Below are 23,243 nucleotides of genomic sequence, written 5' to 3' on the forward strand. Positions count from 1 at the left end.
CGAGCGCTTGCTGTCGCAATCCCTCGAGGGAGGGGCAGGTCTTTTGCTCCTGCCGGAATTGTTCCTGGGTGGGCCCCCCTTCTTGACGCCACTGAGCCAGGTCGGGAAGCTCGGGGGGCTGTGTGGACCCCTCTGGGGTGGGGTCCGGGTGGTCGGTCTGGAGGAAGTCTTCTTCTGGAGTGATCGAGGGCGGAGGTGCTGCCCATTCTGGTTCTTCTGGTCTAGGGATGGTGCGGGTGGCCATGGACCGGGTGGTTACGCACGCCCAGTCCGGGAGACCCAACATCCCCAGATGCTCTCTTCTTTCCACAGCGGCCCACGGGGAGCTCTCGAGATCGTTCCCCAGGAGGCAGTCTACGGGGGCATCGTCACGGACAGTTACTTTCAGCATGCCGGACACTCCTCCCCATTCGAAGGGGACGCAGGCCATCCGACACAGGCTCTCTGAGTTATCTGCCGATCGGACGGGGCAAAGTACGTTTGGTAGGATTTGTTCCGGGGTTACCAGGTGACAGCGGACGGCCGTCACACTGGCCCCGGTGTCACGCAGGGCCTCGGCCTTGCGCCCATTGATGCTCACCCATTGGCTGTACTTCCGAGTGTTGGCGGGCAGGGGAGTCCGCGGGACCATGTCTCTTCCTCCTAGGCATGCCAGGGTCATGGCGGCGGGTTCCCACTCAAACTGCTCCGACTCATAGGTCTCCGTGTCTTCGGAGACTTGTTCTTCTCCCAGGGCGGCGGCCGCCATTTGGCGGGGCCCGGGGCCTGGTTCTTCGGGCAGGTCGGGTCACTGGCATAGTGGCCGACTCGCTGGCATCGATGACACGTCACGTTAGCTCGGAACCCCGGGCGCATCGGGGGGTTTCCCCGGCCTGCTGGGGCCGGGGTGGCGTTAGTGGGTGCGGCCGGGGCGGCGTCTCTGCCCCGGCCCGGGCCTCCTCCTCCTCCTCCTCGGGGACGATGGTGACCTTGGTTGGTTCTGTTATGCTCATTCGGCCCACTCCGGGCCACTCGGGTGCTCTCCCACCGGTCAGCCTCGGTGGCGAGCTGCCGGGGTTCAGTCAATTTACTGTCGAGGAGGTGCTGCCTGAGCTCGACAAAGCAGTTGTTGGAGAGGTGCTCCCACACAATGAGATTGAAGAGTTGTTCGTAAGTGGTTACGTTGTTACCCTTGATCCACCCCTCGAAGGCTCGGCTGAAATAGTTCACGTATTCCAACCACGTCGTACCTGGGATCCGGGTGCAGTTGCGGAACCTCTGGCGGTACATTTCGGGTGTAAGTCCATATCGACTGAGGAGGGCGGCCTTCATGTGGTCATAGGACGTCATTTGATGGTCCGGAAGTTGCAGCAGGGCATCACGACCCTCGTTGACGAATCTCCCCCATAGACCGGCTCCCCAGTCACTTCGAGCGACTCGGTGGGCGGTCATGGCAATCTCATAGGCCTTGAACCACTGCTGTATGTCGTCGTTCCGGTGATATTCTCGGACCACATCCTTGGGGATGTGGACCTTCTGCTCGGTAGGACCCGGGGAGTGCGGTTGCTCGGGCACCCCTAGGTTTTTGTTCAGTTTGCGTATTTCTATCTCCGCTAGTTTGCACTCGTGCTCGTATGCCAGTCTCTTTTCTTCGAGGTCTCTCTGTCTCTGTTTTTCCTCTCGCTCTTCTCTGAGCCGTAAGTGTTCTAAGTTTATTTTTTGTTCCGCCAGTTTCAAATCTCCGTCTAATCTGAGTCGTGCCAAGTCTAACTCGTGTAATCTATTTTTTTCCCGCTCTTGGATCTCTTCATGGGAGGGGCCTGTTCTCCGTTCCTCCGTCCGGGTGGTGTTGACTTCCGGGGCTGCGGGGTCCCGGGGGGTTGCGGTATTTGTCTCCGTCCAGGCCTCTAGGGCGTTTTTGAAGTCTTCTTTTGTGCTTAGCCCGGTGGTAGCAATGCCTAAGTCCATGCAAAATTGTTTGAGCTCTCGGTGGTTGTATTCTTCCAGCTTTTCCATCTGGAACTTCTCCGCCGATCCGCTCTCTTTGGTCGTCATTGTGGTTTTAGTCGTAGGGTGAGTTACTGTCTGTACGGTACGCGTTGGTTCGGATCGCGCCGCTAGCCACCAATGTTAGACGGAGACCTGAAGGGTCGGCCGAGCACAGTGATCGCACAGACAGGTAACTTCCCCCCCACAGATGGACACCACACAAAGATCAGGGTAACACCTTTTATAGGCACTTCTGGTAGTAGAGTGGTACGATACAAGGCGATCAGGACACGATGATCCTCTCAATTCTAGTCTCTAGTAAGGGAAGGGGGTAGCGGGACAGTCTTGGTACCCACGGGTACGGAGGTGTAACGGTGATAGCTCACAATCCTCGAGCTCGGTGTTCGGATGGGTCAGACCGCGGCAGCGCCGGCAGGGCCCGAAGAGGTCGTAGGTGGCAACGGGCCGCGGCAGCGCCAGCAGGTCCCAACGAGGATGAAGGTTACAACGGGCCGCGGCAGCGCCAGCAGGTCCCACGAGAATGCAGGTTGCAACGGGCCGCGGCAGCGCCAGCAGGTCCCACGAGGATGGAGGTTACTACGGGCCGCGGCAGCGCCAGCAGGTCCCACGAGGATGAAGGTTGCAGAGGGCCGCGGCAGCGCCAGCAGGTCCCACGAGGATGAAGGTTGCAGAGGGCCGCGGCAGCGCCAGCAGGTCCCACGAGGATGAAGGTTGCAGAGGGCCGCGGCAGCGCCAGCAGGCAGGACAATAGTTCACAAGGCAGGGCTGTGGCAGCGCCAGCAGTCCGTCAAGGATGAGTTCTTCTCGGTGTCTCTCGACTCCAGGATACAACTGCCTTCCTGTCCTGGGGCTGCCTCAGTTATAGGTCTGGCGCCCTTTGATGTCCGGACCCTCGCTCTTGGAGGTCGGGAGGTCTGGGATGAGGGAGTCCAGACACCCAGCAGGGGGGCGGAGCCAGCGCCCAAGGAGGCTGGGGGTGCTCGGCACCTGGCGGGGGAGAGCCATCGACACTTCGTACTCCCATTGACCTGCCAAGTGGGCCGTTCACCTCCTGGGTGGAGGGTGGTGCCGGGATGTCGGGGCCTGGCCAGGCCCAGGGTTGGGGTCGGGCTGAGGCCGCGCGGCCGCGTGGTGCCGTGTCCAAGATGGCGGCTGGGCCGGGCAATGGTGCTGACGGTGGCCCGGGCCCTGTCCTGCGGGGAGGGAGCGAGCCCTTCATGTGGCCTGTCCAACAACTCCCTATGCACTCTCCACTCCCTATGCACTCCCTATGCACTCTCCACTCCCTATGCACTCTCCACTCCCTCTGCACTCTCCACTCCCTCTGCACTCTCCACTCCCTCTGCACTCTCCACTCCCTCTGCACTCTCCACTCCCTCTGCACTCTGCACTCTCTATGCCCTATGCACTCTCCACTCCCTATGCACTCTCCACTCCCTATGCACTCTCCACTCCCTATGCACTCTCCACTCCCTATGCACTCTCCACTCCCTATGCACTCTCCACTCTGCACTCCCTATGCACTCTCCACTCCCTATGCACTCTCCACTCCCTATGCACTCTCCACTACCTATGCACTCCCTATGCACTCTCCACTCTCCACTCCCTATGCACTCTCCACTCCCTATGCACTCTCCACTCTCCACTCCCTATGCACTCTCCACTCTCCACTCCCTATGCACTCTCCACTCCCTATGCACTCTCCACTCCCTATGCACTCTCCACTCTCCACTCCCTATGCACTCTGCACTCCCTATGCACTCTCCACTCCCTATGCATCTCCACTCTCCTCTCTCCACTCCCTATGCACTCTCCACTCCCTATGCACTCTCCACTCCCTATGCACTCTCCACTCCCTATGCACTCTCCACTCCCTATGCACTCTCCACTCCCTATGCACTCTCCACTCCCTATGCACTCTCCACTCTCCACTCCCTATGCACTCTCCACTCTCCACTCCCTATGCACTCTCCACTCTCCACTCCCTATGCACTCTCCACTCTCCACTCCCTATGCACTCTCCACTCCCTATGCACTCTCCACTCTCCACTCCCTATGCACTCTCCACTCTCCACTCCCTATGCACTCCCTATGCACTCTCCACTCCCTATGCACTCTGCACTCCCTATGCACTCTCCACTCCCTCTGCACTCTCCACTCTCTATGCACTCTCCACTTTCCACTCCCTATGCACTCTCCACTCTCCACTCCCTATGCACTCTCCACTCCCTATGCACTCTCCACTCCCTATGCACTCTCCACTCCCTATGCACTCTCCACTCTGCACTCCCTATGCACTCTCCACTCCCTCTGCACTCTCCACTCTCCACTCCCTCTGCACTCTACTCCCTCTGCACTCTCCACTCCCTCGCCACTCTCTCTGCACTCACTCTCCACTCTCCACTCCTTGTTTCACTCAAAAGAGGACTAGGTACACGAGCCTACAACGGGTTAATAATTAAAGGGGATCAAACAGGTTACGTCTGTTAACAGTATTCACCCGAAACACAAATTAACTCCATGTAGAATTACAGATGAACGGTGGGCACAAATTCTTTAATAAAATGCAAATGAAACACGGGGAAAACATATACGAATCAATTCAAATGTAAACTCAAATAATCTTAACCAAGCCGACCCGATTTTATGCAGTGCATTACGTTACGGGAATGGAGGCTGAAAGCAACTCACCTGGACTTCGGTCGGCGCGGAATGGCCAAAACAAGCCTCGACGAGCAAAAGAAATAAACCCCGCCCACGGCCGCGATGACGACATCGCAGAGGCGGAGAGCGAAAAAATCTCGGGAACGCCCACGAATCTGGTCCGGCCATGACAGACAGATCTCTGTTCCAATGGCTAGCCTCCATTTATGGAGCTAGCCAATGGAACAGAGGGTGGGACTAAGCCCTACACTGTAGGGACATAAGATTTCTCCTGGGCGGAGCTAGGAGCTCCGACGCCAGGCGAAACCTAAAAAGGACATTTGCGACGCCATTTCCCTGCAGGGATACAACAACTCTGCTCCAAGCATTTTGACGACGGACGCCAGTGAGAAGGGATTCGGAGCAGTCCTGTCCCAACGTTCCACGGACGGTACGGAAACCACTATTGGCTTTGCTTCACATGCACTGACCCAGAATGAGGAGAAGTGCAACATCATTGAACAAGAAATGTTGGCGTCCATTTGGGCTATGGAGAAGTTTCGGCAGTATCTCTGGGGCTCCCGGTTCACACTCAGAATGGACCATAAACCGTTGATCATAGTCCATACGTCAAGTGGTCATGCTATGGCCACTGTTTTCCTACAAGAGGTCACACAGTCTAAAAGACACCTTGGTGAATACAAGACCAAAATAAATCACACATAGCCCAGCTCAAAGTATCACACAAGCCTGGGGCCTCCCAGACATAGTGGGACACTACCGATGCAGCGACTGCAGCGTCTGCCATCTGACAGACAACACAAAGACACTAAATCTGGAAGAGGGCAAAATCTGGCAACAACGATCTCACACAAATTGCAACAGCAGCAATGTTATATATCTGATCAAATGCATATGTGGTAAACCATATGTGGGTATGACGACACGGAAGGTCAAACAGCGCATCAGCGAACACCGGAGTACCATACGCTGCAAAAAGAATGCAACAAGACTGACGGACACTTCCTGACAGCGCGCCACACCCCTAACGACATGAAATGGACAATAATTGAGCATGTCAAACCGGGACCCAACCTACACAATCGCCTCTTTGAAAAAGAGCAACGATGGATTTATAGAATGTCCACAAACATAATTGGACTAAATGATAACATTCCTTGGGCCTCAATATTTAAGTGACCTTGAAACAAATCCCAGATTAACTGCAGCTCTAACTGCAATGACCAGCCACCTTATCTATGTCTCCATAAAGCTGCTTCCTCTAACATGGAACAACTATTAAGCCTGATGTTTGAACCACTGGTCAAAACCAACCCCAACCCCCCCCCCCTTTTTGACCATCCCTCCCTCCTCCCCCTTATAAATCGGTACGGTTTCCAGTGACCACACCCGTAGCCATCCCTTTTGGGTCCTTCACTCCCACACTTGTGTAATGACCTCTATGTAATAGCATTTTGATAGAGATATGCAAAAATTGGGTATCCCCCTGCACCACCTGTCCCATGGACAGCAGAGAGTATCCACTTATTTCTCTCCACCATCCCGATACTCTATCCCAAAGATGCCAAATGTGTACTCGTTCCTGGAGTATCGGACCCCATGAAGCGCACTTATTCAACGCACACATTGTGAATGTCCTCCCCGGCAGTACCCTGTAACTTTCGCCTTTTTATTCTTCATATTGAGGAACTATAAATAAATATGCGAGTGTAGCCTTTTAACACTCTCATGCAGCGCTTCATTTCGGCTGCTGAGTTTTGATCACTTCAGGCCACCGTGAGGCTTACACACCTTGATCACCGTGGCAACCCACACGTGACCGCGACCTAGCCACGGCCACCCCGGAACCCAGCTCTGGTCTTAACAAACCATGGCAGCACCGGCCATTGTAGCAGGTCTAGCGGACATGGCAGATGGGTAAACAGCCGTCGCTCACACAGCGGAACTGTAAGTAACCCCTTCCTTTACAGCCCTGATGCTCTCCACTTCCACCCTCAGAGCACGGATTCTGCGCTACGAACCGCACCACCACGCGGCCCCTGACTAATAGCGCTTAAACCCATCTCTTTTCTCCCACGACCCACAGAATATGTTTAGCTGAGGATTACCCATCCCCTGCCCTACGAAGCCACAAGACACCTAAAAGGAGTAAGAATGGCCAATTAACCCGTAATGTTTGTTCGTTTGTTGGTCTTGTTCGTATGTTGGTCCTAGTCTGTCCGTTCGAAGCACTGGTAAAAATTGCATGGTTTTCATACCGTCCTCACACATAATATTGAGAGGATGTATTAGCACGCCACTACAGTTTGGACGCGCGTGTGACTAAATTAAAGCCACTTTTCACACACGTATTGATCGGTGCGTATGTTGATGGCTCCTTACCCCACTGGGGTTACCTAGCAGAGACACTATAGCATCGCATAGTCGATATACCTACAAGCAAGCCCCCTGAACCTCAAGGCAGGCTGCACACTGGAACATAATGGGAATGGCATGATGCATGTTGACACGTGCGAATCACCACAACGTTAGAGTCACGTAATTGAATATATTTATGATTGCTTTTTCCTTTTCCCCAACGGGTCTTTTTATTACAAAGCCCGACGATTTTGGCAGGAGCTTACACAGATAGACTTTTTTGCTTATATGGTCACAAGAATTTAGGACCGGATACACCTTTTAGGGGGTGTAGACCGTCCACTTTCTTTTTTATTGCTCCTGACGAAAACCTGGTAACTTCCACACATAGGTTGAAACATGTAGACCAGACCACCCACAGAGATACTCTTGGTCATAATTACCCTCAAAGTATCTCCACACTTCTTTTTAACATTGTCCAGTTACTTATAAATAAAAAAATGTTTACTAAGTTAAACCAGGACAATTTTTAACACACTTTTTTTGCACCTAACACCCACAATCCAGCTCCACTGTAGTTCAGGTGTTGTAGCACACCCTGATGGCACTCGGTCATCAGGGTGGACCCCGATGATGAAGCATATCACCACTAGGCTGGTGAGTGAGGGTTTTTTTTTACAAAAGGAAGAATCTTTTCCTTTTCTCAAAACACATCCCATTAAGAATCCACGAGTCTCTCTGGTGATACTCCTCCTATTGTTAATTAACATGCTATGGCAACCCCACACATCGCCAAGATGACACTCAGACTATGAAACTTTGTCTATGATTTTGAGTACCTGTCAGGGACCAAGAACAAAGTGGCAGATTACCTTAGTCGTTTTGCTGCCATGGAGGAGGCGCCCACAAACGGTGTATGGGACGAGTACCAGGTCGCATTCACCACCGACCATGAAGATGTTTTCAGTGCAAAAGATTGGTTGACAGCATACAATGGGGATTCTGTACTCTTGCAAGTAAAAACGTATGTCACACAAGGATGGCCAGAGAAGAGACGTGCGAGACGACCTCAGGAAGTATTGAGAGGTACGGGATGAAATGTCCATCAGCGACGATGCCCTATTCTTGCTCAGAGGGGACAAAGTAGTTCACTCGAGGGAGCTAGTGGACTGCATCCTCCACATTACACATGAAGGACACCTGGTAATCGTTAAATAAAGAGGAGACTGAAACAGTCGTACTGGTCGCCGGGCGTCGACACCACAGTGGAGAAGTATGTCAGAGAGTGCGACTACTGCGCCAAGGCAGACAAATCCATGACCATGCTCCGGCCTCCAATGGGTGAGTTTACCACACCCACCAATCCCTTGGAGGAGTTTTCGATCGACATTTTAGGCCCGGTCCTGGACTCTTGGGGGATAACCAAATACGTGATTGTCTGGAGTTGACAGATACTCTAAGTGGCCAGCAGTGGAAGTCTGCGAGAAGGCGGATTCGGATGCGGTCATTTCTTTCCTCACCGACGCGTTCTTACGGGAAGGCATTCCAAGAATTATGACGTGTGACAATGGCCCACAGTTTACTTCGGAGAAGTGGAGAGCCTTTCTCCGGAGGAACGGAGCCAGGGCTAAACACACGCCAGTGTATCACCTTGCAGGTAAGGGCCTAGCAGAACGGTCCAACAGAGTGTTAATGGGTTCTGTTCAGGCAGCCATCAGCGCAAGCAAGAGCTGGGAGAAGGAAATCCAGAACACAGTGTGGGTATATCGCATGACACCCACCCTAACTGGATACAGCCCGTTCAAGATCCTTAGAGACAGGGAACCATTCACCAGAGACAACCAAGTGTGGATGACTCTGCAATTGCAAAGCATCGCCAGCGGTGGTCAGAAGCAACATAGAGAAGGCACAGAAAATGTACAAAGTCTAACTATTATAGGACGCAAAGTGTGCAAGAAGTCTCCATAGCAGTGGGAGATTGGGTCTGGGTAAAACTGGGCAACCTGGTGAAGAAACGAGACAGCAAGTTCAGCAAGCCTCTTTGAGTCAGAGAACCTTTTTGCACACTTGGCCTTGCTGAGCAATGGCAAAGTGTGGTCACAAACCAGGATGGCCAAATGCAACAAAGTTGTCAGATGGAACAAGGTCATCGCTCCCACTAGCACTGGAGATCATGGATGGGAGTCGGACAACGAAAATGGGAGCTGCCCCTCAGGCACACAGCAGACCAGCTCGATGAGGGGAGCGGGGGGTGATGCAGGCAACCGAGCAGAAAGGAATAACCCAGATTCCACACAGCACACTCCACCGCAGACAACTAATGGCACAGACAACCCTGACACCATGCAAAGGGGTTCATCCTAACACTATGAGTGCCTGGAGAGGCGCACTAGGGAGAACAGCTCCCACCTAGGGAAGGACAGGCACCATAGGTCCCTCTCATGCGCACCCACAGTAGCAGGACAGTGGTGTTACCCATGGAATATATAAAAGTACTATAATATTATATATATATATATATATATATATATATATATATATATATATATATATATATGTGTGTGTGTGTGTGTGTGTGTGTGTGTGTATAGACCTACAACTCTGCATATCAGTGAGCAAACAGCATGCAGAGGTATTATTGGTTAATCAGTGTCATGTTGTTAACGAGTAAGATGTGTGGTGTCGCATTCAAGTTGCTCTGCACGACGTGACCACCGCTATGCCCGATGGGGGAGGCGGAGCTTTGGGGGACACTATGAGGCACAGGCAGCAGCGGTTGCCCGGGCTCTCCCTCTCGAGAATAAAGAATGGTTACATATATACATGGTGTCCGCGTGCTTCCTCTCGAAGAAGAACGTATCATTACACTGATGGGGCAACACGTTTTTTAGCAGTTAGACGTCTGCGCTTTTTTAATATCAGGGCCAATTTATTGCAGGAATGTATAGCATGTGTACCATCTACCGATATCTCGTCCTGCATATCTAAAAGCAAAAAAAAGGGAAGATATGGATTTTAAAAACAAGGACACTTTTACATCAAACTCCATCCATTACGAACATCCTACCTTGGTGAAGGAAGCAGTGGTGCATCACCAGACTCTCCTGGAAAGAAATACAAAATGTTAGAATACTTAAAATTATCTGAGAAAACGACACTGCAAACACGTTGATACGGATTGTTTAAGAAGCCAAGCACGAGAATTAAGCATTACAACACCATGTTGCTGATTCTCTGTAGGCCCCGTACAAGTAAGCCCAACGTGTTAATTTTAAAAAGAGGATTCCAAATATTCATTTTTTTCTCCAAGTGCTAATTTTCACTGCATCTGATCACATGAACATTTATCAGCATTGCAGTCCATCAGTAGATCAAAGTCGCCTCTAGGTACTCAGAGGCAGACAAGCCTTTAGGGAATTCTGGTGGGCAGAAAGGCATTTAGTAGTATAGACAAATGTGATGGAACGCTTGAATTCTTATCTGCCACTGGTAATTACTCAGGGCCGCAATCCAGACCAAGCTGTACCCAGATGATGAGCACTGACTAGGGTGAAACTGGTCCTGGGTTGCTTGTGTTCCATTTCAAGTAGAAACTGGCCTGGCAGTTCGTATTGGACTGTTCCCATTGGGGCGGGGTCGAGGCTGATTTGCATATGGCTGGGTCCAAACGGAGATGGCATAGTGTGCTAAATAGCAATGGATTGGTATGCTGCCCGAATATCATTAGTGGCTGACATTAATTCAAGCATTCCAGCCATCACTTTTTTGTATGCTGAAAGGCATATAGACCAGTGGGGCCGTAGACTCAATTAACCAAATACACTTTATTCTCTTTTTACATAAAACCATAAAAGTAATCTAAAACAATACAATATACCGAAATGTAACATAATTGACAGCTCACACTTAAAAATCACTTGTACAGTACATAATAATAAAGGCACAATATATTAAAAGAATAGATGTATACTGATTCTGTAAAAGGTAAGGAGGTGAGCAGAGAAACCCTAACTCCACAGAAAGACCCGCAACCCTATATACTGGAACACAAGAAAAGAAAAAACACCTCAATTAGTCACAACAGGCCTTAAGGCTAACTGCGGATTTAAAAAAAAATTAAGAACATAAAAAATTGTGTTACCATAAAACATTTGTAGAAAGATAAAAGCTGGTCACACGTGCCTAAAATCCAGTAGCTTCAGAATGGGGATAATACATTTTTTTTCCAGGGAATCTTATAAAAATGACAAAACATTAGAAAGTGAAGCATGAGCTAGTATGCTAAAGAATTTCATAGCTTAGAAAAACACACAAAAAACTGCACCCACCTGATCTAGCTTTGCATACTCCTTTTTATGCTACTTTATACAGTCTCCTCATGGAAAATGTGCAAGCTACATCTCAAGTTGTAGTCAAATTCCATCAAATTTTGGGCAAAGTTAATCATCTGGCGAGTTTTAAAATGGTGCATTTGCCAGATAATTGCCATCAAATTTCTAGGAGAAAAATCATCTGACACCTGTAAAATATTATATTGCTGTTGGTGCACTATCATTTACATTTCTCAGTATCCTAGTGATTTCCAGGTTGATGGGATACACAAGATTGGCTTAGCAATTAGGAAATAAATATAGAGAGGACGGTTACCTAACTAAATAGATTTTCATCAAAAAATGAACTAGAGTAGCTGGCCTTCAGGCAATAAGGATGGATGTTATGTGCCACTGGGCTATTTGGTACACCAAAATGCCTAGAAATAAATAGATGCAAAAACAAGAGTTGATGGACAGAATGCATAACAATGTCATACATTCACCCCAGTACAGAGATCTGGGCCTAAATCCATCGTTTTTTTGCACTCCACACCACCCCAGTTCAGACATGGCCATATGCAAATCAGCCTTGACCCTGTGCCTCATGGGAACAGTCCAGCCCGAACTGCCAAGCCATGTCTTTCCTGGACCGGAATCAAGCATCCTAGGACCGGTTTCTGGCTATCAGCCGTCTTCAGCCAGGATAGCTTGACTCCAGTGGTGTGGAGAGCATGGGACTCACGTCTGAGCATACCCATCCCACTCGGGGTGACAAATGCAAAAACAAGAGTTGATGGACAGAATGCAGAACAATGTCATACATTCACCCCAGTACAGAGATCTGGGCCTAAATCCATCGTTTTTTTGCACTCCACACCACCCCAGGTGTTTGATTGGTTCAAATGCTCCGTCCATCACCACCCCCTTTTGTACCGCTTTTGGCCGCCATAAGTGTGGCAGGGTAAGCTCAGACGTGAGTCCCTTGCTGACTTTGCCACTGGATTCAAGCAAGCCGGGCTGAAGACGGCTGTAATGCCAGAAACCGGTCCTCGGAAGCTTGTTTCCGGTCCAGGGAAGGCATGGCTTGGCAGTTCGGGCTGGACTGTTCCCATGAGGCACAGAGTAAGACTGATTTGCATATAGCCATGTCTGAACTGGGGTGGCAGAGTGGGCTTAAGAATGGTGATGGATTAAACCCAGACCTTTTGACTGGGTGCGAGTGTTTGATTGGTTCAAATGCTCCGTCCATCACCAACCCCTTTTGTACCGCTTTTGGCCGCCATAAGTGTGGCAGGGTATGCTCAGACGTGAGTCCCTAGCTGACGAGGCACAGAGTCAGACTGATTTGCATATAGCCATGTCTGAACTGGGGTGGCAGAGTGGGCTAAAGAATGGTGATGGATTAAACCCTGATTGCCGATTCTACAACCAAAGATAAGAGTATGGCTGGGAAAGTAACAATGGATTTTCTGCAGGACCCTCAAAAGGGAAAAACATGAGAAGGAAAGTTTGAAAAGGTTGATGGATAGTTCTTCTTTAAGGTGGACGCCCCAGATTCTGGACTGATGCAAAGGCTATCTTAGCATAGTCACCTGAGGAAGGCAAATATGATTGGCAAGGAGAATAGGCCTATCCATGGAGCAGCACATGATTTCATTTTTATCTGCTTTGAATTTGAGACTGTTTTGACCAAGCCATGCTGATATGTCCAACATGCACTGTGGAGTATTTCATTGAGTAGGTAGAGTAGGGTAAACAGAAACAATTATCTGAATGTTCGAGTAACTCAAACTTCATTGCATGTGACCTGATCATTTGTGCCAAGGGTCTGAGGTAGACATTGAACTGGATAGGGCTCTAGAAGGATAGGCTCCAGCAGGACCCCTTGGTCCATACATTTACACTCAGATGTAAAAAGGTGGAAGGTACAAGGCTTAGGTTCAGTTTTGCAGATAGAATTGCCACCATCTCAAGGCTGTTCCTCTTATCCCAATAGCAAGTAACTTGGTTATTAAATATTTTGATTGATTGTGTCAAGGAGGTAGATGGATCTAGTAATACTAAAATCACAAAGTGGCCTTTGTCTGCTGCCATGTGCAGGTCATCCAGAACTGTTACATGGGCAGTTTCAGTGCCGTGGCAGGGAGGAACCCTGACTGGGTTCTTTCTAGCAGATGGTGAAACTCTAATAAAGGAATATATTTTTATTAACATATTTCTCCAAGATTTTGATGGGAAGTGGCAAGAGAGATATAGGCCTACATTTAGACAAAATAGCATGAACCGCTGTAGGCTTTTTTTCTTTTCTAAACAATGGAACCACATGGACTTCTTCCAGGCCAACAAACTTTGCCTACAGTAAGGGAAAGATTGCAGACAGTCTGTAGAGGACCGCCTACTCCCAATGAGACTGCATTACAAACACTGGGAGAGAGAGAATCCAGACAAATTCCAAACCAATAGCAGAGGCAATATTTAAAAATGTATCAGAGTCCAACTCCTTAGGGTCTATCAGTATTGGAGTATCAGTTTTATTATCCTTGTCCATGCAGGTATCCAGATGTGGAGTACCTGCTAGGTTGCCTGCTGTGGGAGTTACAGAATCAGATTCAAGACTGTCAATGAGAGTCTTCATTTTATTCACAAAGAAGTTGGCAAGACCATCGGCAAGTGTCTGGGAATGTGTGGATGTTCAAGATATGCATGTCAGGTTAGCAAAACGAAAATATCTTTTTGTGCCTGAAAAGGTGCCTCAACAATTTCCTTAGCATAATGGTCTGATCTAGCAGAGGCAATCAATTTTTATAGGCTCTAGTCAAGTGCACACTTTAATTTCTCTCTGAACTTGGCAAAGTAGTCAAGACACCAAAGGTTTTCACATATTCTGCATTCTATTTTTGCAGCTTTTAGAGTGATATTGTACCAAGGCGCTGATGGTCGAAGTCTTTTAGCTCCCCACTCCCATTAAGGAGAAGCAAGTCAAGGACCTGCCACATCCAGTGCTGGTAGGCAGAGTATACCTCCACTGGGTTTCCTGTGAGGAAGAGAGGGTAAACACCAATTGCCTGGTCTAGCACCTCGTGGGAAAGTTTAGGCTGAGGCAGAACCTTGCCCAACAATTGGATTTTGCATTATCAGCTTCTTGGTGGATGCAAAATAAAAATCTTGAAAATAGTCACTCCAGATCAAGGAGATCTGGGTAAGACCGGATGGGGCAAAAATTAGGTCAAGTGAATGACAATCTTGAGGAGTGGATTGCGTCACCAATTGTTCAAGGGCTACCACAGCCATAGAGCGGATTAGGTCAGCGGCATGCGAGTTGGCAGTTGGCAGGTGCATCAACCTAAATATTAAAATCCCCAGTATAAAAAAAGTATTTTTCGTTACAAAGCAGTAGTTTCCCCTAATTTTGCAAGGCAGCATAGGAACCATAAACTGGGAGGCGGGGTATAGTATGGGTTACATACTAACCCACAGGCCTGTTAGTTTAGAAAACCTGTGTGCCCCCCAGTAGATCGGCTCCCACTTTTAGCAGAATCCCCTTGCATGCCTTACATGTCATAGACAAATGGGTGTTGTAGGGGGGCTTCCTCGCGGACCAAAATGACAGTTTGGTTGACGCTGTGCACAAATGGGCCCAGACGGGCTTCCTTTAACGAGGCAATTACCTTCCATATAAATCAGACTTTGAAATGAAGATAACAGGGATGTAATAATATTCTCGCTGGTAGCAAAAATCAAAGGACCTGAAAGTATAGCATATTCTACACATTATAAAACTTTCAGTCCACAATGTTGTAGAATGTGAGTCTCCTTAGTCCACAATACTCACGTAGAAAATCTTTTAGGTGTAAGCACCAAAAAGATTTTCTTTTCTCTGATGCCACAGTAATACATTGGAGCTAATGGGTTAACATTCCAACCCATCGTTCTGATTCAGGCAGGACCTGGCTTGGAAGTTCGAGTTGGACTGTCAGCATTGGAGCAGGGTCAAGACTGATTTGCATATGTCTGGGTATAAACTGAGGTGGCACGGTGGGCAAAAAAACGATGAGTGAAGTAGATGGCTACTGAAGAGATTGCCAGTGGTTAGACTTATTGTAATTGTTACCCTGAACACATTTTGTATGTTTGGTGTAAGCACACACTGCAGCCCACATATGACATCCACATCCATGCTACCAGTGGAATTTCTGCATAGTCTAAGATGGCCTGCCAGGAAAGTTAAATAAACCATTTGGGTGCAACCAATTTTGACAATTTTAGACCCATAGCACACGCACTCTGGCATTGAATTGCAATGTCATATTGCATAGTCATGATACCAGTACACATAAAGTCCAGAAAAAGGTGATAAATCGGGGCGAGCATGCAGCAAAGGCAACTCTGCTACAAGAAGCTTACAGTACATTGTGGTAGTAAGGTTTTGCAGAATATTAGTTTGAAAGCCCGTCTTAATTAGACAACAGTTGCCTTATACAGTAAAGATTCTGCTGCATATTGTCTTTTATATGCATCTATACTCTAAACATGTTACAACACTAAGCTTCCGCCTTACCATGTTTATATCGCCACCTCTTCACAAAAACAACAAATACGCAACGTACAATAGGATTTAGTGTTCATCCATTGATTGTTGTTTTTCAGGCAAGCATCGATTCATTCAGGATAGATTGAAGATTTAGTGGATTTAGGGCATTCAATTTTTATGCCCCATCATAAATCAGTGCTGCAAAATATAAGCCAATTACTCTTCTGTTTTCTTAATGGACAACCTTCTTATTTTTCCATCTTCAGTTGAACTTGCGGATACCAACAAGTTATCACTCTATACAGTGACAAGAGGAAAGGGTCGCTAGTTTTTCATAAACAGAATTAGCTTAATTTTCCAGTCCATCTATACTCCAGCATTAGACATACCTCTGAAATATACGACTGTGATACACCTCCAAATTCCCCTAGTAACCACCCGAACGTTTCTGCCTTCTCCAGTTTACTTTTTTATTTTAATTTTATTTACAGCAATACCAAATATAGGTCTCCAACAATCTCACCTGAGACTTGTCCCTTCACTCGCCAGATCATCCACAATTTTTCTATGGCCCACATTAGAGCATTTGTCCGAACAAGTGCCATAAATTGTGGCCGCTTGCGCTTTTGGCCCAAAGGTGCTGCACTGGACAACGGAAATGTTAGAGCACAGCAATTGAACGGTCTTCTAATCGGTTATTGAATGTCTGCTTAAGTGTAGGTGCAAACAAAGTTTTTGCACAGCTGTAGTGTCTGAAGAGAAAATTATACTATCCCATAATCACTCAGAACAGTCGTGATACCTTGAATGCATTTTTATTTAATAGAAAGTAATAGTTGAATTTAAAAGAGTTTCCGTTCGCATCAGAAGTCCTGTGCACACGCTCTATCAAATATGTGTGAAAGTCATCAATGGTGAAAAGCAGAATAGAATAAAAGTGTGTTGACCCTTCCTTTCTGGAAGAGTGACATCAATGAAAAACAAACAACCAGCCGACACGTGTTTCGTCAAGCGGGTACTACTTTGACTTGAGACACTACCGGTCTCGTTCCCAGGCGCAAACCCAGATAGCCGTGAAGACGGCCGTACCCGCCGATCCTCACTCAGTACCAGGATTATCGGTCATGGTACCTCCCGCATACCCGTAATTGCCGGGTCGGAAATATCACCAGCAACGCGAACCCCATACCATTGAAACTATACAGCCCTGAAGAGTCAGGGGCCCAGTGCCAACTTGTCGAAACATGTGTTGGCTGGTTGTTTGTTTTTCATTTATGTCACTCTTCCAGAAAAGAAGAGTCAATACACTGCATTTGGAAAGAAACCATACATGTGGGTCTACCATGTTTCATTTTATTCTATTCTGCTTTTCACCATTGATGACTTTCACACATATTTGATAGAACGTGTGCACAGGACTTCTGTTGTATTTAAGGAGTGGTTTTTTGGGGTCTCCTCTGACGTGTAGAACCGTCCATTATTACTTCTCTACACCGTGTACCTACCGCTACCAGCACAGACGCCATTCTTCCTGTACACTCAGAAACCCCACACAGAATCCTTAGTTTCAATTAGCATAACTGGGCTTCAACTGACATCACTACGCTGAAGTCGGCCTGAACTGACATACATTTTAGTGTGATAGAGGAAGTGTCCTTTTAAAAGTACACAAATTAGTTCCCTACAGCCATGTTTCTCTTCTATGTCTTTCCATTTCAGAAAATAAGCAAAATAAAATTAATTTCATGGCATAGTTTTTCAAACCGAAATATATTAATTTGTGTTGCTTGAGAAGGAAGTCATGTTTCTGTATTTTTATCAAACTCAAGGGACTTTGCCAGAGCCTGCTCCAATACTCAAATCAGTTGTGTTGTCTATTTGATGTATCATATTGTCTTGATAAGTTATTGGTCTATGCATGAGTAACTTTAATACTGCATCCATCTTGTGTCAAATCTCAACATGTCAAGCGTGTGGCTTTCACTGCCTGAAACATATAAAAGGTGCCCTTATTGGGAGATGTACTAAAATTCCTGCTTACGTACTAGGGAGTAGACTCAGCACAAGCCAATCTATTGACCTAATACTTAAAATGTATGAGAATATTTTATGTTTGTTCTCTTGCTGAATTATTCACTCTGGCTATTTACTTGCTTTGGAGGTTGACCATATATTGATCCTCTCGCATTTGTATTATTTGATTTTTTTTACTGAGTCAGATTTTAAATTTGAATAACTAACTACTTTTTGCCTTATATAATGATTCTCAAAATTTGAACAAGCCTTTATAGTTTTGACTTTGAATTTTGTTCTGTGGAAGTTTTTTTTATTTGCACAAGACTTAAGGCCATACCCCTGCGTCTCAACCCTTGATTTATTAATGTGTTGACAGCATTTTGGGAGTAACGCAGGCAATCATGCCCATTAATCTGCATACTTTAAATAACTAATAGACTTACAAAATTACTGAAAACGTTTGACCCCCAAACATTGTGAGAAGTTAGAGAACTCTGGAATCGTTCGGATTAACGCTGGTGTACCTGTTGGTGCTGTCAGGGCCTGAATTATGTGAGTATTAATAGGGCCTTGTGTGAGGAGATGTCTTGCTCGAACTGTGTTGTTTTGCGACCTTTGATTTGGAGTGAAATAATTAGTATTGCACGAACCACACAGCATGTTATGTCAATGGTGTCTGTTTTGCACATGCAAAAAATTGTATTACAGCAATTGCTAGAGCTGCTTAAATTATGCTTTTGATGAAGAGATACTACCATTTTATATAATCTACTTGCAATGGCTTTTGGATTTATCGATTAGGGTTGCATATTTATGGATATCTAACAATTCAAGATAACGTTATACGGTTGCCTGCTAATTAAATGCTTGTGGCATCGCGCCAGGTTATAGGTTAAATATTTATGAAATTCTTAATAGTCTAGTTGTGTATGAGACTTAATACGGAGGAGTGGTGTTTATTCTGTGCACGAAGATAGATAGGCTGTCTCACAGGGTAGATTGCTGCTGGGTGAGAGCCTATCTTGTCGTGACTAGAAGCGCTCGAGGTGCTACCCATTTCTGTGGGGAGCTTGATTTTCTATCCCATTAACCGGTAGGCAGACAAAGGTTTTGATTGGTTATTAACAATACATACTGTGTTTTTGGTTCAAACATGTATTATTGAGATTACAACGGGTGTACTTTAAATAAGTCTGCGATTCTTGCCAGTTGAGTAGAAACTCTGCCCCCGTTGGAACACCAGCTCCTTGACTCAGTTATGAACAAGCGCCGGTGGTTTAAAAAATGGAATAGAATTAATGCAGACAAGTAAATAAAAATAAAAAAACAATTTCCTGAGAATGGTATGTTTGAAGTTAAAAAGGAGAGAACTTTGGGCACGTCCCGTTTGAGATAAAATTGCGGCCCAGACCTGAACAGTCTGAAATCTTGACTAAGTGGGACTACATGGCAAATGAGAAAGCACATAAGAGAATGTTGAAAAGACAAATTGGTAAAGCGGTTAACAATTTAGATGTCAGACTGTGTTTATGAAAGAAGAAGGCATGCCATCAGAAAAGACTGGTGTGCTTAGCGTGCAATTACAGATGAATCAGACAAGAGGAAAACAAAATATGACAAAAATAAAACACAAACAAACAAACGAGACGAAGAAATATGAAAGCAACTCTCGGGAAGAGCATACGTTTATGGACAGATTGTTGACTGAAGTGAGACCATCTCCATATAAGGAGGTTCTTGTCCAAGTGCAGGTGGAAGAAATAGGAGCAGGGGAGCAGAGTGTGAAGAGAGAGAAGGTAGAGGCTAGCTCGTCTCCACAACGTGAGACGAAAATGGAGGAGATAGATACTGAAAAATGTAATAGGAATTTAGAAATGATGGCAGAAACGTAAATTCGCAGTGACAAAATTTAGACGCACAATCAAGATGAATTTGCATTTTTGGGTGTAGAAGCACGAAAGGGTGTACAACATGTATTTGAGAAGCTTGGGCAATTGGCTAAACAATTAAACGTCGTTTGAGCAAAAAGAACTTGTGAAACATTCAGAATTAAATCAACAAAGTGAAATACAAAAGCAGCATCTTCGATCCTTGCAAAAATATCTTACAGAGTTATTGAACAGTAATAAAGAATGGGAAGATGTGACAAGGTGATGGGAAGAATGGAAAGAATCTCCTGAATTTAAATAAAAAGTGAAAACGAAGAAAAAAAACAGACATGTTAGTCTAAATGTGAAGTGGTTATTGAAAAGGGATTTCTGTTGAGAGGAGTGAAGGGAGGAGCATATGTGTGTATATACCTTGGTGAAGAAGGGATCTTTTCTTAACTACAATGAATTTCCAGAAGATCAGAGAGCAGCTTGATAAGTGGAGTATAAAGGTGGAAAATGTGGACTATTTCAAAAGTAGTTTTGGATTCTATCATTTTAATTGGTGTGCCTCAGGATTTGAGGGCAGCTGCCAGGAGAAGAACCAGAGAGGGAAGCTCCTCTTTATTAGCCTTCCCCAATCGTTATACATAAATATAATTGGGTTACTGAGCATTTCAAAACAAAGGTTACCCATACACAAGTACAGTGGTAAAAAATTATGATAGTAACACAAAACCCATATGAGTCGGCACATGCATATTATGAGAAACTGAAGAAGATTTATAGATTGTATAGTGGATCTGAAGCCCCTGCAAAAAAGGTATATAAGGTTTTTCTTTACATTTGTATTGGAATTCCATCCGTAGAGTATAGCGCATATTCAGAAATGTGTGATTTGTCGGCAACACAATTCTTGCCTAAGTGAAGTATTCTATTGATTGCTGTGATGCCAAAAAGAAGATGACAATGGAGAAACTGAAAGCAGGTCAAACTTCATTTTTTCAGGAGGGTGATCAAGGTAGTTCGCAGGCACTTGGTTTTGGGTGCGGGAATGCAAGGTGGTAATGCACTAGGTAATAGTATACTATTCATGCAAGGTGGATAGGTGGTCCTCGTTGTACAGTTGGAGAATTGTATAATGCTAATGTAAGCAATGGTATTAATGTACAGATAAGAAATAATATATACCACGTTTGGGGGGAAAATAAGCACTGGCAACAGGAATGTAGATTTAATCTAAATACATTTCAAAAAGAGTTCACCATATGCAGCAGAATATGATTCAGATGGCCAGAATGGGAAGACACAGTCAATGTACCCAGCCTTGCTTGCCTCTTCAAAACTTTCACAATGCATTTCAACGGAAATATGCTACCAGCCCCAGTTATGCAACCTATGCAAAATAACAAGCAGGGATTTCAGCCTAATTCCAGAATTCAACAAAAACACTCAGTGATTAATGACAATGTTCCACAATTTGAAGCTACAATCAGAGTTTCTACAGGACAGAGTCAAGCACAGTGACAGTGCTTGAGAGCGGATGAGGACTGCATGCTTGGTGCAGTCCTAGACGTAGACCAGAATGATCCTTTTGTGGAAGGTAAAGTAAATGGCTATCTAGTATTATTCTTAAAAATCACAGGTGCTACCATCTCCATGGTTCAGCTGGTGGAGGTTCCTGACCTACTACTCACGAGAGCAGAGATCCAAGTTATAAGTATTTTAAAAAACAAAGAGAGCACAGCTGGCTTATAAGTAGCCAGCTAATGCCCTAGTGAAATCCGTCTCACCTATAAATAATAATTACTTTATAATCATGGTGACAAGCCCAATTCATTTATTGAGTTGCTATCTCATTTAAACTGAACTGTGTGATATATTGCACACTGGATGATGTCCACATTCAAATACAAAATGAAGATTTAGATTTCAAAATAAAGTCACAAGTGACAAAAGGATAAAATATTCCCAGTGCTCTCTTCGGAGGACCTACCTCCTGATTGAAGGCATACTGTGAATAAGGATGTTTGGGATTATTCAGGAAACGAAATTGGATTAATTGTGCAGAGCTAGTGCAGATCACTGTAAAGCCAAATGCAGTGTACCTCCATACTATCAGTACAGGCTTACTCGTGAAGCAGAGGAGAGAATTTTACCAGTCATTGACAGATAAATTGGACAGGCCATTTTAAAGCCTGTGCTACGGAGTCCATGTACGCAAGCCTACCTAGAGCTCAGTTTGTGTAGCACACATGCTCTAGGAATGCCTAATTAAGAGAAATATTTAGAATTATTCAGTCACAAAAGAGAAGGGTGCGCACTTTTTTTTGACCCAGCAACATTGGGCAGCAAAGCGGCCCATTGCATATTTTTCTGCAAGACTGGATCCAGCAGCCCTGTCTGGTTACATGAAAAATACTGCAGCAATTTATTTTGCAATTGTACAGAGTGAGGCAACTCCAATGGGGTACACATTGTGCTTGTGCCATATTCAGTAGAGATATTGCTAACTCGTACCTGCATTCAGCAGATCAAATAGTCACTTGACCAAGTATGAGCAGATAATCTTGGCAAAAGAGAATTTCAATCGGATATTGCAATAGCCGGAATCCTGCCGCACTAGTGACTTTGCCAGAGGGGGTGGAGAAGACTAAGTAGATGATGGGGACCATGATTTTATTGAAGAGACAGATCTGTACAACAAACCAATACCAAACATTCAAGATGTACCACTTGAGATGGCGGATTTGATTTTATTTGCGGGTGATTCTTCGATCAGCATAAGCAGACTGCACGGAGACACATATTGTGGCAGCATCATACTGGTGTACTGTAATTTCAACACAAGAAGCTGAATTGATTGAGATTGCAAGAGCATGCTGCAAGGCTGCAAATGCCCAAGAAATTTGCTGTATAAAGCGTGCCACATGAGAATGGACATGACATTGTCTCATTGGGCAACAGCTTGCAGATGAAGTTGCAAAGTGTTGTACTCTTGTGTCTGTAACAGAAGAGCGAGATGAAAATAAAATTCTGGAACAAAAGAGTAAAATAAACACTTTTTTGTCAATGTCAGTTCCATCATTTGAAGAATTGAAAGATCTGTAGAGTGAGGTATGAGAAGATAGAAGAAACAGTTGGGGATAAAAGAGGATGTTATATCTGAGATGATGCATGGAGGGCACACACTTTTTTGTGGAGCAATCAAAACATGTACTCTTGGCCCCAACATGTGGGTGGAGCCAAAGCCCCTCTCTATTTATGTTCACATAAGTCTGGCGACTGCTGCACTGTCAAGCCATGTTAGATATAGGGGGTCTCTAGTTGGCAGAGGTAGGTACCTTTGACCAAGTATGGGCCCTTGAGTCTAGTCGACGAAAGGGGTACACACTCCTAAATAACCCCTGCTCACCCCCTTGGTAGCTTGGCACGAGCAGACAGGCTTCTCTCAGAGGCAGTGTGTGAAGCATTTGTGAACATATACCGTAACCCAGTGACACT

General features: G+C 45.9%; 1 protein-coding gene across 3 annotated transcripts in view; it reads right to left on the reverse strand.

Annotated features, from left to right (window-relative positions):
* The window catches only part of KIF15 (kinesin family member 15), a 927,215-nt gene that overhangs the window by 839,118 nt on the left and 64,854 nt on the right, over positions 1–23,243 (reverse strand). For all 3 annotated transcript variants that reach the window (XM_078663524.1, XM_078663523.1, XM_078663522.1), the window contains exon 2: positions 10,079–10,115. Coding sequence is in view for 2 of the 3 variants with exons in the window: in XM_078663523.1 (XP_078519649.1) it covers positions 10,079–10,115 (37 nt within the window). In the remaining variant the exon portion in view is untranslated. The remainder of the gene's footprint in view (positions 1–10,078; positions 10,116–23,243) is intronic.

This window comes from Lissotriton helveticus, chromosome 10, assembly GCF_964261635.1.
Source record: "Lissotriton helveticus chromosome 10, aLisHel1.1, whole genome shotgun sequence".
NCBI classification, from domain to species: Eukaryota; Metazoa; Chordata; class Amphibia; order Caudata; family Salamandridae; genus Lissotriton; species Lissotriton helveticus.